Source organism: Elgaria multicarinata, chromosome 1, assembly GCF_023053635.1.
Source record: "Elgaria multicarinata webbii isolate HBS135686 ecotype San Diego chromosome 1, rElgMul1.1.pri, whole genome shotgun sequence".
Lineage (NCBI taxonomy): Eukaryota > Metazoa > Chordata > Lepidosauria > Squamata > Anguidae > Elgaria > Elgaria multicarinata.
In genome coordinates, this window is record NC_086171.1 from 106,935,243 (window position 1) to 106,952,966 (window position 17,724).

The 17,724-nt window shown below is 47.4% G+C and overlaps 1 protein-coding gene across 1 annotated transcript in view; it reads right to left on the reverse strand.

The window, feature by feature from the left end:
- NMNAT2 (nicotinamide nucleotide adenylyltransferase 2) overlaps nt 1-17,724 on the reverse strand; it is an 86,673-nt gene continuing 68,949 nt past the window's right edge. Inside the window, exons 5-11 of the mRNA XM_063134639.1 lie at nt 16,611-16,737; nt 13,627-13,707; nt 12,062-12,106; nt 10,255-10,331; nt 3,144-3,245; nt 1,012-1,079; nt 1-232 (exon numbers count right to left, since the gene is read on the reverse strand). Coding sequence (XP_062990709.1) covers nt 130-232; nt 1,012-1,079; nt 3,144-3,245; nt 10,255-10,331; nt 12,062-12,106; nt 13,627-13,707; nt 16,611-16,737 — 603 coding nt within the window. The 3' untranslated portion in view covers nt 1-129. The remainder of the gene's footprint in view (nt 233-1,011; nt 1,080-3,143; nt 3,246-10,254; nt 10,332-12,061; nt 12,107-13,626; nt 13,708-16,610; nt 16,738-17,724) is intronic.

Genomic DNA, 17,724 nt, shown 5'->3' on the forward strand with positions numbered 1-17,724 from the left:
AGCGCAACAGGCAGATGCACGCAAGAGGCAGTGAAAAAAGAAAAAAGAGCATGAGAAAGAGAGAATTGTGATGGACAACCACAGGAAAGTGGAGCGATAGGGCTGCTTTGTTGCGATGCCAGGGGAGCTTTAACCAGAGGCATTCAGGTAGAGCTGACCCTTGAGGATGTAATCGATGACTGGCTGACACAGGTAATCCACTACATGCCCGTCGCCGTGCTGAAGAGCCAGTCTGTAGGAGGAAGAGCAGAGGGGATGAGGGATGAATCAGCTCACATTGAAGCTGAACAAGGTGCATAGGTGCATAGGCCACTCAACAAGGTGCATAGGCCAGCCCACCCATTTGATGGATGGGACGTTATTCCCAGGGCTGGGCTCATTTCTGGAAAGAGATTGAAGAGGAGAAAAGCAGGAAGAAGTGGGGGAAACCCCAGGAAAAAGGGCATCTAAGAGTAGCAGGACTCCCCCCGCCTGCTCACGATTTTCAACATGTCTTCCACCAGCACCAGCTAGATGTCGGGAGCGGAACGGGATTTTTGACAGCATGATCCATTCTTCTTTCCTTGACACAAACAGGAGCTAGTCCATACAAACAGCAGTTCCTGGGGTAAATTGCATTCAAGGATGCAATCCCCACCCATGCTGTGGTGGGCATTAGACTTTTTGGGTACTTGTGGAAACAAGGAAGGAAAAACGTGTGCAAGCTCTACCCTTACAGTTCTAACGAACACTTTAATTGGCTTGTCGTCATAAAAGAGGAGGAGGGGAGTCTAGCAACACTGGTGGGCTACAGGAACGTTGTACCAAGGACTGCAGTCCCTGCTGAGGGACAGAGGAGGTAGTCCAAAACAAACAAGCAAAATATTGTTTACTCCCATTCTCCGAGTTGTTAGCAAACATTGCCTTGAAAAGATGGTTGCCTTTGCAATCAAACACCTGTGGAAACGTGCCTTTTGGGGAGAGTTCCCATTTCATCAACAGGGCCCCTTCCCCAACCCCCATCTCACGCACCTGCTTTTGGTGGAACTGACAATGGCCATGGGGTGATTCACGTCGTCCTTCACAACCAGGATATTGTTCTGTGGAGGAAGCATTGACAGAACACTGACATGAGGCCTTTCCCCATCCAATGAGATGATCAGGCAATGCCCTGCGCTGAAACATCATACTTGTCCCTGAGGTCAGATTGGCAAGCATGAGGGTCAGCGCCTTTTTTAGTGGTGGCACCCTCACGCCAGAAACTCTCTCCGATAAATCAGGGTGGGCAGCACGTGGCCCACAAGCTGCATGTGGCTCCCTGGCCCCTGCACTGCTAAAATTTCCACTACCTACCACCACCACCAGCAAAAGAACCACAGATCAGAAAATAATAATAATAATAATAATAATAATAATAATAATAATAATAATTAATTTATATAGCACCATCAAAGTACATGGTGCTGTACAGCGTGAAACAGTAAATAGCAAGACCCTGCCGCATAGGCTTACATTCTACTAAAATCATAGTAAAGCAAGAAGGAGGGGAAGGGAATGCAAACAGGCACTGGGTAGGGTAAACAGGCACAGGGTAGGGTAAAACTAACAGTATAAAGTCAGAACAACATCAAGTTTTAAAAGCTTTAGGAAAGAGAAAGGTTTTTAGCTGAGCTTTAAAAGCTGCGATTGAACTTGTAGATCTCAAATGTTCTGGAAGAGCGTTCCAGGCGTAAGGGGCAGCAGAAGAGAAGGGACGAATCCGAGCATGGGAAGTAGAGACCCTTGGGCAGGCGAGAAACATGGCATCAGAGGAGCGAAGAGCACGAGCGGGGCAGTAGTGTGAGATGAGAGAGGAGAGATAGGAAGGAGCTAGAAACAAGCTAAATTTGCCCAGCATTGCATTCTGTAGCAGTTTGCTGCTGAAAATCGACAGCAAATTGTTGTTATATTATTTGCTACCACCATTAGTGCCCCGAGGAATTCTGCAGGGCAGCTCATGGGAGGGGAAGATCTGAGGAAACTAAAATGGACCCCAGACCTCCCAAAGTTACCCCCTCCTGCCTTAAATGGTCAAAATAGTAAAGAAAGAGAAGAAGGTGTTGCTCCACCCCCCACTCCATACGCTTAGAACAGTGGTTCTCAATCTTTTTTGCTCCATTCCCCCCTTTCACCATTGTTCAGAATATAATTCCCCCCTTCCCATGATAGTCTAACTCAAAAGGTGCATTCCAAATAAAATGCATAGAATATTGAAAATCTTTTATTTTTTTCTATATTCGTCCCATTTCAAGGAGCTATGCAAACCATGGCCCCTTTTACATTCTCAGCTCCCATGCTTGCGTTGCCCCTTTAAATGGGAAGCTTGAAACTTCTAGGATTGTGAGGGAGGGAGGGAAAAGAGAGCAAAGGCCTGGCTTTTGCAGACGACATGACACTTTTCTGGGACGTTTTTAATAACATGTGTAGGAAGATATAATCTACAGGACATCATACTTTGCTGAATAGTGGTCCCAATTCCACCCCCCCGGAACTCTAAAATTCCCCCCCGGGGGGGGGAATTCCCCCCTTGTTGAGAACCCATTGGCCTAGAATAATCTCAGAAGGCCCAACCATAACAGATCAATGTGCAAGAACTAATCATGATTCTTAATTATAACTTCCTCATGACTTTGATACAATCTGGTTGAAATCGGACAGGAAATATATACGTTCTTAATGGGCATTGTCTGCTTAGATAGTCTTATCATTTTCATTGCAGAAGAAAAAGAGGAGAGAGGCATTCTTGATGCAAACACTCATTCTCCTTACAACTGCAGAAATAATAACATAAAGCTGCATGTGTGAAAATGCCGTTTATCGGACATGCAGCACATTATTATTATTATTATTATTTATTTATATAGCACCATCAATGTACATGGTGCTGTACAGAGTAAAACAGTAAATAGCAAGACCCTGCCGCATAGGCTTACTATTTTCCTTTGACAATCAAAGCAAGTTGTTGTGATTACATGATACAACCACGGTTACAAGTAGCATCAACAGTCATCTCACCCAAAAGATGCCAAAGATGAGAAGAGAAGGGAAGCAGGGAAGGACAGGGGCAAGAAAAGCTTTATATCCATTTGCAAAATATTCATTTATCAATACTGCAAAGGGCTTACTTTGTACTTGCGGAGTACTGAGGAGTGGTTCATGATCCGGTCTGTGTCAGCACCATCTCGTGGCACAACAACAATGCCAAAGTCCCCAACTATCACCTCCATCTGTCACAAGACATAAAGTAATTCTTTAGAAGCAGGAAAAGAATTCTTGCTTAGTTTCTTCTAAACGTAAATAAGCTCCTGAATTACTGATTTCCCGTGAAGTTGCATTTCGCACACTTGATTTTCTTTCTAATTTGAATTCTTTCTCTCACCTTTCCAGAAAGTCTTTGAAAGACAGGAATATAAACTCTTAGGGCATACTTGCAGTCCATACTTAGGGCATACCTACAGTACATACTTGAAAGTGTCCCCAAGTGTAGCCTTTTACTTGTTCCCATAGGAAGGAAGTGCAGCTAATCATTTATATGGGAGAAAGTAAAGGGTGCAATTGAGGACATAACTAGGGTGGGTGCAAATCCTGCGCTTGGCAAGTGCCCAGGGTGGGGGTCTGGTCCACTCTCCACTGTGTCTGAAACTGCAGCCTGCTTTGTTTGTAAATGAATGGGACCCACTGAAAATCAAGTCCAGCTTCTATAATTCCACTCTTTCCTCTGTACATCCTTAGCCAGGGTTTTGTTTCATAATGTGGCACTAGTGTGATAAAATCCTGGCAAACATACATATTTACACATACACCCCTCCCACACACACACTGTCAAGCACCCACTGAATGAAGCCTCCTCAGAGGAGGACTTAGAGCTCCCAGAGACAAAGAGCACGCCAGAACAGCCCATGTCAGAAGACCAGGAGAAGGGTGGGACCTTGAACGGTGGTGGTGGCCACAGGCTGCTGGTCCATCTCTGCAAGTGGTGAGCAACTCTGCCTCTGACGCAGAGGCTGAGCGACCTCCTGGCCCCTGAGAGCGTTGTTGCCTTTTCAAGAGGCAGGCCAGTAGGGCTCCTTTGAGAAGGAGTGCTTGATTAAAAAGGAGGACTCCTCAAGGGGAAAGGACTCCTCAGGAGCAAGGCCCTCCTCACAAGTAGGACTTTTGCCAGAGGGCTGTAATGATTTGCAGCTGAGCCTTTGGCGGGGCTCTAGAAGCTCTGGCTATATAAGCCTTCAGTTTCAACCTAACCATTGCTGGAACAACATTGTTTTATCAGTTATAATGCTGTGCAGGCCTGTCTCTGTTGTGTGATCAAACCTCTGTGCTACTGATTCTTGGACTCCTGTTTGACTTTGCTTCTTGGACTGTGTATTGTGTTGGACTGCTTATCCCTTAGCTTTGCCTCAGACCTCTAGTCTGTAAACCACCTACGTGCCTGCATGGATACTTAACCAGTCAAAGCAGGACACATTCAACACACACACACACACACACCCTGAAGACAGTATCTAGAAAAGAAAAGAAATGCTGGTCTTGCAAATTACAACATGTAAAAACAGAAATGGGCAAATCTCATTGTGATGGCTATATTTTTACAACCTGGCTGGGGAGTGTGTGTCCTGCCAGAGGTTATTGCAGTACAGCTCCCATTATCCCTCACCATTGTCTATACTGGCAAGGGCTGATGGGAGCTGTAGTCCCAACATTTACTGGAGGGCCATATGACTCCCCCTCCTGTGTTTTACAGCATGTTGGGTGTTTGGTTTCTGTGAAGTTACCGGCACGGGTAGACAGTAGAGCAGCTGCAGGGTGTGTGTGTGTGGGAGCAGCCTAAATCCAGGCACAGAACTTTGGGAAGTGGGAGGGTGGAGAGAGGAAGGAAAGACTTGGACCGATACTTCAGTGCCGGTGGCAATCCTGTTCTGTAATCTGTATCCAAAGAATACACAAGCTGGGCTATTATGGACCGAATTTCCTGTAGGAAGTTGAGGTTTTAGCCTTAAGTGGGGGGGAATCCTTTCCCTTATCACTTGTTTCCTGGCTCTGCAAGAAGAAACTTTCCTGAGAGAACCGATCCTGGCCTTGCTTTACTTCAAGTTTATCTTTGCTCTCTCCTGGGAACCTCCGTCTTCCACTGATAAGAGCATCCTATTTCCTCTGCCAATGTTTATTCTGATGACTCCTAGGGAGCAGGAAACCCTCCCAACATTGCAGGCTATGGTGCACATGCATGCACGTGCGTGCCAGAGAAAGAGAAACTAAAACATAAGATGCTTTCAGGCCGATGCTGCCTAATGCTACCAGACAAAACACATTGTGTAGCTACTCTATCTTTTCTTCCTTAGCAGATTTTTATTGTGGAAAGTAAAAAGCTGGAAGAAGCATTGGGGAGAATATGAGAGGGTTACAAGTTGAAGGCATTGTTGTCTGTGAATGAGACAGATCAACTGCCTGACAAAAGCCCTGTCTGGAAGCATCCATAGATCAGTGGCATAACTGTATATCTAGTGATAAAGGAGAATGTTCCGATGAAGAGCAGGAGGGTTTGAAATTGAGGGCTAAGGCAAGATAGAGATTGTCGGCCAATGATAAGAATCTCTCTACCCTTGTTTTTTTAAAAAAAGCAATGGGAAGAATAATTCTCACTTCTTTCAAAGCTACCCTATATAAAGAGCTTTTACAGACAAGGCGAATTAACCTGCTATTTCTTCTTCTGGTTTTGTTGCAGGATTAAGATCGGAGCTTTACATGAAGTTGTTTTCTTCTCCTGCCTTTCTGTACTTTCCACTACATACCCTCTAGGTGGTGCTGTGGTACAGCAGAATAATACAGGCACACCGGTAGGGACTTGCGCTTTATTTCACGATAGCAAAATAAATAAATAAATAAATAAAATACTGGATTTCCCCCGCCATCCCTGCCCCGCCAAAATGCTCTTTAAAAACGGAAGCAAGACTAGAGGGTTATGGTGTCATCTAAAGCTGTGAGTGAGCCATGGAAAGTGCACAATAAAACCTTGTCCAGAAAAGCTCAAAGGGAATGTGAGAGGTGGAGCGCTTGGACTTGGAGGATGTGTGCGTATCCTCTGAGCACAATCCTCGCCCCCCCCCCCGGCAAAAAAAAAATCCCTGATGATGCAGGCATGGGAAATAAAGCTAATCTGAAGAACTAATGGAAGGAGGGAATTGTTTAACTTTCAGTTGGCACGGGAAAGTTTAACAATTAACTTTCTGTGTCAACCCCGCAGCACAGAATTGGACCCAAAAAGGGTTATGGGAATGTGCTGCACAGCGAGTTGAGGGAGTGAAGCCTGCCAGGTTGAATGTGGAGTGCAAAAGTCTGAAATGCTGCTTTCTCTCCAGCAAGGGATGGGTGGACTGCCATTCATTCTACAAAGAATGAATGACAGTACAATCCCAGTTACTGTACTGAGTTCAAGGGGACCTACCCACAAGTAAGGCCTTTGCTAGACCAGGCTATATCCCGGGCTGATACCCGAGATCGTCCCTGTGCGTCCAGATGACGCACAGAGGATCCCGGGATCAGGGAGGGATCATCCCTCCGTGGCCCCAGGATTCAGCCCTACCCTTTGGCCCTGGGCTGAGCCCGAGACCACAAACGTATGGCCTGTTTCCGTGGCTTTAGCCAGCTCTGCGCGATTACTTGCGCGAAGCCGGGAGCTACGCCCATCGGGGTTAGGGGGCGGGGAGCAGGGAAATCAATTTAAAAAAAAAACTCACTGGTTGTCACTGGAGCGCTCCTGTCTCTTTTAAAAAAAATTAAAATGGCGGGCGCGGCGCCTCTCTTCTTGAGGTCGTCGCGCCTTGCGTGTAAACGAGGGCGAGATCTCGCATTATTCACAAAGCGAGGTCTCCCCTCCTCTCCCCCGGATTTTCAGGTAGGTCTAGCAAAGGCCTAAGTGTGTTTAGGATTGCAGTGCCATCTATTAGTTTTTACTTAGAAGTAAGCCCCACTGAATTCAAAGTGACTTACTCCTGCATAAGTGTGTATCAAATTCAAACTTTAGTCTTTGTCCTAATTGTCAAATCCTGCTTTGTTGGCAGCTTCCTACCAGAACCGCTAGATAAAACTTGATTGCCTAGTCCTTTATTTGGCAAATAGTTTGCAGAATTTTCTCCCTGAACTAAACAAAACAGCTGATAAGAGGATACCCACTGTGGCTTTCCCGCCTGCCGATGACCCTTTTGTCCTGTCTTGGAGACAAGAAAGCACGGTTCAGCCAATGTATCCAAACCTATTTCCTTTTGCTTCAACCCAGCAGCTTTAATCACTTCCCACAGGGAGGGAGGACCCCTCCCCACCACAAACAAAACTCTGCGTCTGGCTGAAAGAGGCACGCTAGACTTTATTTTATTTTATTTTTAAAACGTTTCTTCTACCCTGCCTCGTCACACCAAAAAAAAAGTAGGTCTCAAACCGCTACTCTTGTGTCGCAGTTTCAGCCTAGCGAAATGCTCAACCCTGCTCCGTGCAAGTGAGGACTCTTCACAGGAAGGGGAGGGAGGCTGGGTTGGCAGATTTGCGTGTGCTCTCCTTTCAGGCTGGCCCAAACCTCTCTCTGCAGAGCTGCCTCTCTCCCAGTGTTCTGCCGGAGGCAGGGTCTCCATTACCCATCTACTAATTCACAGTGATCTAGAAGATCCACCCCCCTATCTATAAACCAGCAACCACCTGGAATTCTGGAAGAGATTGCAAGGCCACCATTCTGGGACCTCTTCCCAAACAAGGATGTGCAACACACCAGTCCCAACCCACGTCAGCTGGGCTGCAGGCACAGAGCAGCAGCAAATGCAGCGCAGCACTTGAATTAAAAAGGCAAACGCAATGCGTACAGTCCATTATCACAGGTCAGTCTCTCCCAAATGGGCGCTCAGCAGACGTGTTGGACTACAACTCCCATCATTCTTGTCAAGCACCTCTATTACCCCCACCCCTACGCCCACTTGACCCTAAGGTTCTTTTAACACATAACAAAGCAGTCAACCCAGGCATGCCACTGACTGTACGCCTGGATCTCTAATGTGTGTGATGTATGCGCTTCAAAGACCTGTTTGTTACAGTCACATTTTAAGGCATGAACTTCATTTGAATGTAATGAATGAATTGGACCTTAGCCATTTCTCTCTCTCTCTCTCTCTCTCTCTCTCTCTCTCTTTTAACTCATCTTTGCTGAGCAATCCCAAATCCGGTTTCTTTGTTTTTCAAACCTGCAAAATTAAACAATTCAGGATCCAGGAACTGGATGTGCAAAATGTAGTGTTTTTCTTCACATCTGTCTACAGTGTATTGATTGGCATGTTTTTATTTTTGGCTGCAGAGTAGGAGTTTCTCTTTTTGGCACAGGCCTGACTGTAATTCCTCCATCATCCAATTGGGAGGATGGCTGGGCTTTTCTGCTGCATTTTACTGGGTGACACTGACATCCTGAGCCTCTAAGCCTGGAGGGGTTTTGTAGCTATTATTATGCATACAGCACACTGGGTTTATGTTTTGTTTTATTTTAAAAAACCCTTATTTCCTGCAGTGCTCTGGAAAGATTTCTAGCCATATGAGGTTCTGCAAAGCCCTCATGCTAAATTTAGGGCTAAAGTTATGTGCCCGTGTCTTCCTTAATGCAGCGGTTTGGGATGACGCCCTTCGAACATCTCCTTCAAGTACACCCTTGGGATCAGCCGCCTGGCTTCCTCCAGGGAGGATCTGCCACTCAAGCTCACAGAGCGACAGGGGTATAGAAAGAATGATGAGATGGAGCAGGGAGAGTGCTTGAAACGGTGCATAAAGCAGAACTGGTTACATTTAAACTGCAAGCTCCTTGTCACAGGGGCCTCGCCAATATTTATTTGCTCGAAGCATTGTTTACCCTGCTCTTCAGCCAAGGCGTCTTGCAAAGAAAATAGTCCCTGCCCTCAGGCTTACAATCCAAAAGGCAGGACAGGTACTTTGCAGTTAGACACTCTCTGTTCCATCAGCCGCTGAGGAAATGGGGCAGTGATCAGGGGTGGGTGGTAGAAAGGAGGTCAGCAGGTTGTGTGAGTGTGTTACCTGTGCGGATCTGGTGTGTGTGTGGGGGGGGGATGTGGTTTTTGTGTGCCTGCAATTTGGGGTAAATTCATTTGGGGGTGACATTTCAATTAATTGGGTTCAAGAGTTGTTTCCTCTGCGTCGTTCTCAGGTTCTTGGGTGAGTTGCTTGTCTTTTTGCCTCACCATTTTGCCTTCTGTGAAATGGGTTATGGAATAGAAAAATGTGGGTTAAGTGGGATAGTTTTGGGGTTTGGACCTGACCTCTGCTTTGTTCTCAGGTTATTGGGAGAGTTACTTGTCTTTTAGCCTCTCCACTGTGCCTCCTCTTAAATGGGTGTTGGTGATAGCCCCAACCCCCACATCCACCATGGCAGCCATTTTGTGAATGGGCAGGACACCTCAATGGCAGCCATTTTGTAATGGTGCCTACAGTATTTACTCAAAATTCCAAATAAGCCACTTGCTCCAAAAGCTTGGGGGGAGGGGCTGGTTTGACCTATGTTGGGGAGGGCCAATAGCCCAGTGGCAGAGATCCTGCTTTGCACGCAGAACTTCCATGGTTTAACCCCAGAATTTCAACATTGGGTGTCTTTTTAAACACATCTAGGTGCTGTATGTGTTCTGTGCTACCCTCACAAGCGGAACAGGCAACAGTCAGCTAGGCCGACCTGTGTTCTGACTCTGTATATGGGCAACTTCGTATATGTTGTTCACATTACTATAGTTCTTATGAGGTATAAAACAAATGACCACAAGATATGTTTCCAAAATCCATGATGTTCTTGGTGTTTCATGAGGTGCATGATCAGACCTTAAGCCCTTGCCGTGAATCTCCCTTAGTACAACTCTACTCGAATCTGAAATTTTGTCGCTGCTTGCATGACAAGCTCCTCCTGCCAGAAATTCCTCTTCGGTGCCACTGTGAAAGGTACAAGAGTCCCGTCTTCCTATGCATCTGCCCCTCTACCTCTGTTAGAATTAAACATGGAGGTGTCACACAAAATGAAGTGGAGGGTAGAAGCAGGCAGACGGTCTGCTCTTTCCCAGACATTAAAAACTCAATTGAAAGTCCTGGGTGAGTATATTATGCTAAATCAATGGCTACTGGGATGTGTGAAAATGGAGTGAGGGAATGATCAAGCGGCAGAGAAGAGAGAAACACAGGCTGCATTTGCTCCTCTCCTGGGCAACTACTCACATCAGCTTCATTCCATAGGCCTGGGATACAGAAGGACTCCAGCAAGTCGCTTCCACACAACAGCAAGATTCGGAGTTCTGCAGAAAAAGATACACAGGCCTTCAGATACACAGACACCAACTGTTCCCTAGATGACAATTTCTTTCCTCATGACCCAAAGACCTGGGAATAGAGAATTGTCCAAAGAGGGAAGTAAAGATGAGGCTTTGACACTGAGCCGTTGCTCACATTCTGTTTTCCAGGCCTGGCTGCCTTTCACAAGCATCTCCAACGTGCATGAACTTGCACAGATGTCTTCTGCACATGCGGAGTTACCCTAAGTGGCTCCTGGACTGATTTGTGAGCTTCTTCTGGAGTGTTGCAATTCTCAGAACTGTTGGGTAAACTGGTTGTGTGTGTCCTGCCCTTTCAGGACAGGATGTCTGTTATTTGTCTGTTCTGACAGGATGCTTCAGGCACTTAGACAGCGGAAGTGACTTCCAGGAGTCATTCCATCTTTGAAAAACCCCAAGTATTCCGAAAGGCAGCCCACTATACGTCAAAGAAAGATTTGTTTCCCAGAATGTTCTCTGCAGGTCCAAACTGACCTAGCATGCTGGAATATAGTATATTGATATAGCATATATCTGTGTGTGTAAGGAGGAGCTATTGCACATAGCAATGCTTTGAAAGCTTAAATGATTGAAATTAAATGATTGAAATCTCTGAAGACTATAAGAACCAAAGTTAGTTGCTTCTTAACCAGAGACCCCAGTGGGAATGCCCTGGTGCTCCCTGTAACCTTTCCCACATCTTATTTTACTCTTCCACAAACTAACGATTTTTAGCATATTTGGCTAGATCAGTACAATTCCGATTACATCTGTTCCCAGGCCTCTTAGTTGTACGGCAACGAAAAACAGTCCTTGGAATTTAGCCCATGTATAGCGTTCACTAATGCTTGATGGGAAATGAAATGTGTCTCTCTGGGTTGCCAGTCTGGCCATCAGAGGGAAGGGAGAAGAAGCAAGTCTTGTCACACTGAGACTTCCAAATTATATCTTAATGGGGTTAAAATGGTGATCCGTAGCTATTCGGATTTAATATATAATCTGCAAGCTGACAATCAATGGCAAATGTTGTGAATGCCCCAGAGCTATACTAGAGTTACTTAAATTCTACTGTCACCGTCCCACACTGCAGCATCTGCTGCCTCACACTGCAAAGTTACATCCAATATTAGATGCTTATCTGTTTGGAGGACTCAGACTTGGTTCACATGACCACTGCAGCTTAAACAAACCATGGTGGCTTGTTTCAGCAGTGGTGTGTGCTGGCGTGTGCACGGTACCCAGGGCCGGTGCTGCCATAGAGGCAGCTCAGGCAGCAGCCTAGAGCGCCAAGGTAAGGGGGGTGCCAGACGGCGGCCTGGAAGCCGCTCTCCCACAGCGGCTCTGAGGGGGCGGCTTCCAGGCTACAAGCCATTGCGCTGGATTCCCACAACATGACAAGCCACTTTGAAAACAAGCTACCCTGAGCAATACCATGAACAACCCAACAACAAGCCCTGGGTTCTCAGAGTGGCTTGTGCGTGGTTAACAAACCTCACTGAAGAAACTCTGCCAGGTTCGGACATCAGGACAAGCCACCCTGAAACAATCAAGGCTGGCAACTGACTATGGGTTGTTGTGTCATGTGAACCAGGTCCACTGCCTCACTGGACATGACCTCATTTGCCTGCTCCTGTGCCACTAGACAGAGTATCAGTTTCCCGTCCCTCATTTTTCCCACCCTCTTTTGCCTGGGCACCTAGAGGATGCTCACTTACCAATCTCTTCATATCTCATCACTGTTCCCAAATTTGCATTTTCATCTAGAGGAAAAAGAAAGAAAGAAAAGCATATCCTAGATTTAGATTTGGCAAAAAGACCAGCCAACAGACCTGCCCATGAGTTCAGTACACCAACTGAGTGTTTATTAAGGAAGCCACAAGTAAGGAATCATTCATTTGTATTGCACACTTCTGCAGCTGGACCCAGAGTGGTTTAGATTAAAAAATACAATGGAAAACAATGGAAATTCAAATGCGTGGCTCTAAGAAGGGCTGGACGCAAGGGCCAAGCCACACATAGGGCAGCGGACACACATCAAGGCATGCAGGGACACAGTGCCAGGTTCCGGGACCAGATAAAACAACACCCTCATCATATGCTGTCAAATACCAGGGAGGAGAGGACAGTGTTAACCTGACACCGAAAAGATGACAATGTTGGCCCCAGGCAGACCTCAGTGGAGAGATCATTTCACAGTTGGGAGGCTACCACCAAGAAGACCCTCTCTCTTGTTGCCACCTTCCAAGCCTCCCCTAGAGGAGGCATTGAGAGAAAGGCCTCAGATGACGGGTGCTGTACATGGGAAGGCTCATACTGGAAGAGGTGCTCTGGCAGGTATTGCAGGTCAAAACCAGGACCTTGAATTGGGCTCAGAAACATACAGGTGGCCAATGTAAGTGGGCCAGAATTGGTGTTATATATTCAGATTTCCTGGTCCCCTCAGTCTTGTCACTGCATTTTGCACAAGGTGCAGCTTCCAAAGTGCCTTCAAAGGCAGCCCCACATAGAGTGTGTTACAGTAAACTAACTTCTGTCCAGATAAGGGTGAAGCTGGGCCACCAACTGAAGTTGGAAGAAGACACTCCATGGCACTGAGGCCATCTGAGCTTCAAATGACAGATGGTCCAAGGAGAACCTCCCAAGCTATGAACCGACTCCTTCATGGGGAGTGCAACCCCATCCAGAACAGGATGAACCCCCTCCATCTGGTGAGAAGAAACACCCAATAGCAGCATTTCAGTTTTGTCTGGATTGAGCCTGAGTTTATTAGCATCCAGTCCATTGTCACAGCCAGGAACTGATTTAGCATATCCACAGCCTCACCTTATGAAGATGAAAAGGAGAAACAGAGGTGAGTGTCAAAACAGATTTGCTTGTTAGCACCATACTCCAAATACTCCTGATGACTCGACTCAATGGTTTCATGTATATGTTAAATAACATGGAGCGGGGGATGGACGGATGGACAAAATTGACGTCTGCAGAAACCCATACTGGAGAATCCACGAGTCCAAGCAATATCTCCCCAGCCACCACTTTCTGGAGCCGACCATCCAAGTAGGAGCGGAACCACAGCAATGCAGTGCGTCCCACTCCCAGCTCAGACAGTCACCCCAAAAGTGAGTTTAACTATACATTCTTCCAAATTTTCCAATACCTCTCATCAACTGATGTGGGAGCGGGAGGGGTGTGTGTGATCGTCTACTTTTTACTAGTAAGCAGCCATGCTGCAGGCAACAACTTTTAACTGACTGGGACCAGATGCATTTCTGTAACATACCCACAAAGGTGAAACGCTCCATCGGTGGGCGAACACAGCAAATCCTGCTAAGGCTTTCTCCGACCTTCCCCAAAAACTTTGCTAAAACAACAACAACAACAGAGGGGGAGTGAAGAGAAGAAAAAGAACAGTCAGCAGCCAGTACAGGGGAGAATAATCTCAATGTATAGTGCAGGAACAGCTGGGTAACAGCTCCCATTTTACAAAACTGTCCAACGAATCCGGCCCTCTATATCAGCGGTCCCCAACCTTTTTGGCACCAGGGACCGGTTTCGTGGAAGGCAATTTTTCCACGGACCAGGGGGTGGGTGGGTTGAGAGGAAGCCTTCACACAATCGACCCCCTTTAATACCTGGTTTTTGTATTAGAAACAGGAAGTGCAGCTAGACTCTCAATGATAATTGAAAAAAGTGTGTTTTTAAGATGAAAAATATCACAGGAAACATTTTTCATTTTGTTCAAATAAAAGAAAACAAGCAGCCAGGTCGCTGCTTCCTGTTGTTGCACTCGCTGAGATAAAGGCGGGAACTACCTTACGGCGGCCGGCCTGGACCTACCCCGGGTTGGAGAAGAGCCGTGGAGAGAGCTGCCCCGGGGGGGGGGGGGTAGGACCAGGGGAGGAGGCTGGGTCCCTGCCTGCAAATGGCGGCGACGGCCAGGGTTGCGCCCGCCTGGTCCCTGAGAGGGAGGAGCAGAGCTGTGGCAGCAGCGGCAGCCTCCCCACCCCCGTCGCCATACCCAGAAGCCGCTCTCCCACAGCAGCTGTAAGAGCGTCCCCCCCACTCCAGCGTCCTGGCTTCACTTTGGCTGGCCAAAGCGAAGCCAGGACGCTGGAGCGAGCGGATGGCTTCGGAACAGCTCACCTGCGCAGCCCGGCTCCTAACAGGCCACGGACCGGTACCAGTCCATGGCCCGGGGGTTGGGGACCCCTGCTCTATATGGTTTGTCCTACAACTCCCATCAGCCCAGGCCAGCATAGCCAATGTGAAGGGAGGTTGGGAATTGTAGGCCAAAACATCTAGTGGCCAAAACATTGTCCATTCTGGGTGTAAACTTTTGTGACTCTGCTTCTGGGGCAGAATCCAATGGGGCGCTTGCTTACACCCGCCAATTCCCATTCGCAAGCAGCACCCACAGCTTGTGGAATGAAGATTTAGCGCTTCCGGGGCCACTGGAAATGAGCTAAAATGCTCATTTCTGGAATGGTTGGAAGAGCTCACATAAGGGGAACTCCGCAAAACAAACAGCCGTGGCTTTTCCAACTGGCTTTACTCCCACTCTCTTCGCACCCCCCCACCTGCTGAAGCAAGCTGGAATCCAGCTGTGCCATACAGAAGAAGAAGGGGAAATGGGTCCCACTCGCACGGCGGAATTGGCAGGACCCACTGCTTGCGCAACAGTATCTGCGGGGTGCAAAATAATTCATGGGGGCATAAGAGCCCCATTGGAATCCACCCATTGACCTCAAACCACAAACATCAAAAGCCCAATACAGCTTATGAGCATCATGACGTAGAGGGGGAGATGCAGACAGATGCTGCCCCCAACGTGGGTCTCCCTTGCTGGACCAGAGCAGCTAGGTGCTGTTTTGAGTGGGGTTATTATTAGGCTATTGACTGTGAGAGCTGGACCATAAGGAAGGCTGAGCGAAGGAAGAGAGATGCTTTTGAACTGTGGTGTTGGAGGAAAATTCTGAGAGTGCCGTGGACTGCAAGAAGATCAAACCAGTCCATACTCCAGGAAATAAAGCCAGACTGCTCACTTGAGGGAATGGCATTAAAGGCAAAACTGAAGTACTTTGGCCACATAATGAGAAGACAGGATACCCTGGAGAAGAGGCTGATGCTCGGGAAAGTGGAAGGCAAAAGGAAGAGGGGCCGACCAAGGGCAAGATGGAGGGATGATATTCTGGAGGTGACGGACTCGACCTTGGGGGAGCTAGGGGTGGCAACGGCTGACAGAAAACTCTAGCGTGGACTGGTCCATGAAGTCACAACAAAGTTATTTATTGTGTCGATTCTTGTTTATTCTCATGTGTCATCTTGAGCACATATGCTTGGAAGAATGACTACAACAGTTTATAAATAAAGTGAATGTTCAATGGCAGTGCGACTCTGAGTGACAGCGGCTGGCAACGAAGTGTCTGGCTGGCCAGTGCTGAAAGTCGTCTGCCGGACTAGATGGACCCTTGGTCTGATCCGGTGGGGTGCTGACATTCTTAAGGGGAAACATGGCTGGTGGATGATGTGGGGTCTTCCTCCCTCTTTCCAATCTTTTCCCCCAACTCATCTGCATGCCCCTGACTCTCAAAGGGGTCCCCCCTTCCCTCCCACACTTACACTGGAAAAAACAACAGTAGTTTGGACCTGAAACCAGATCATGACCTGAATCTGTCCCAGTTGCCCACTGAATATTCATGATCTTTTTAATTCACGGTTGGGTTGCTAGGCTGCAACACGGAGATTCTGAATCTTCCAATCCACTGCTGAGTCAGGGGAGGAGGCAGCCGTGGCTTTTCCAGCCTGCTTCCCTCCCTCCCACTCCCTTCTGCCTTTGCTCTCTCTCCACCTGCTGAACCAAGATGGACTCCAGCTGTGCCATACAGGAGGAGAGAAAACGGGTGGGGGAAAGGACTGCCAGGGCAGGGTTACCGGCAAGGAGCAGATGAGGAAGGCCATAGGTGCTTCAACATGCCACTCAGTGAAGGATAATACCGCCCCACTCCCAGCTCAGATAGTCGCCTCAGAAGGACACCATAGTCAATGGTATCGAAAGCCAAGAGATGCAGGAGTACCAACAGGAGTCACGCTCCCCCTGTCTCTCCACCGACATAAGTCATCATAAAGGGCAACCAAGGCTGTTTCCATGCCAAAACCCAACCTGAGCCCTGATTGAAACGGATCCAGGTAACCTGTAGCCATGGGGGCTTCCTCAACTTTGTCTATGGGCACCATTGCCACACGTCGCTTTCTTCCAGGACCTACCTGCGGTGGGCTTGTTGGAAAGGTGGCTGTTCTGATAGATGGGCTGTGGGGTCTCATTCTGGGGCTGTCCAATCACCGGGGTCAGGGAAGGTGTGTTCACATTGGAAAGGATGCAGCCAGTAACTCGCTAGAAGAGACGGTGGATGTCAGTCGGAGTTTACACATTTATAGCTCGTTCATAGCAATATTGGAGAAAGGGGAATTGAAGCATGTGCACTAAGCTTTCATCGCCCAGTTCTCTTTCCCTCTCTCCAAGATGCAACAAGGCTTTTATATCCTGACAAGCCCCTGCCCATGACCTGCACTCAGGGCCCTTAACAGCATTATAGGCCCCCGGGCAAAGCAATGCACTGGGCCCTGCCTACACAACCACTCACAGGAATAAAAATGTAAATTATCGATAAAATAAACTTATATTTATTGGTACCTCCAACAAAATCAGTGTTTTGACATTAAAAAACACCATGCCGTACAGCAAAGATTAATCAATACAAACGTTTGGACAATATAACATGAGCCTTGAACTTGAAAAACAAAAATTTCAGCACAAAAATGGTACTTAGTAGGTAAATCATACTGACAGAGATGGCACAGGCGCACAGTATGAAATTACTGTAGAAGCAGAGAAAAAGGAATACAGACGCTGAACAAAGTCAAAGAATTTTACAGTCTATGTACAACACTCTGCCGCTTTTACTCCCACCAAGTTCAGACTGTGTCCTGCTCAGGGGACATACATGGCGAACTCATTCAGTTGATTAATCTGTGCTTGCAATCCAGTATAGCGTCCAGACATATTTGAGGCATTGTCATACGACTGACCACGACAGTTTGATAGTGGAATTTTGTTCGCATTAAGGAAATCCACAACAGTGTCTGTTAAAATTAGTGTTAAATTCTGGTCTGTGCATAGATTAGTATGGGGCCCCTGTGCTCGTGGGGGCCCCGGGCAACTGCCCAGTGTGCCCATGCGTTAAGACGGCACTGCCTTCACTCTTCCAGCTCTAGCACCCTCGGCTACCCAAAGACATGCATTAATATTCCTCTGTTCGACTCAGAAGCAACTGAATTTTTGGCAGAATTTTCTTCCCACTACTTACAAAAGCTTGCTTGC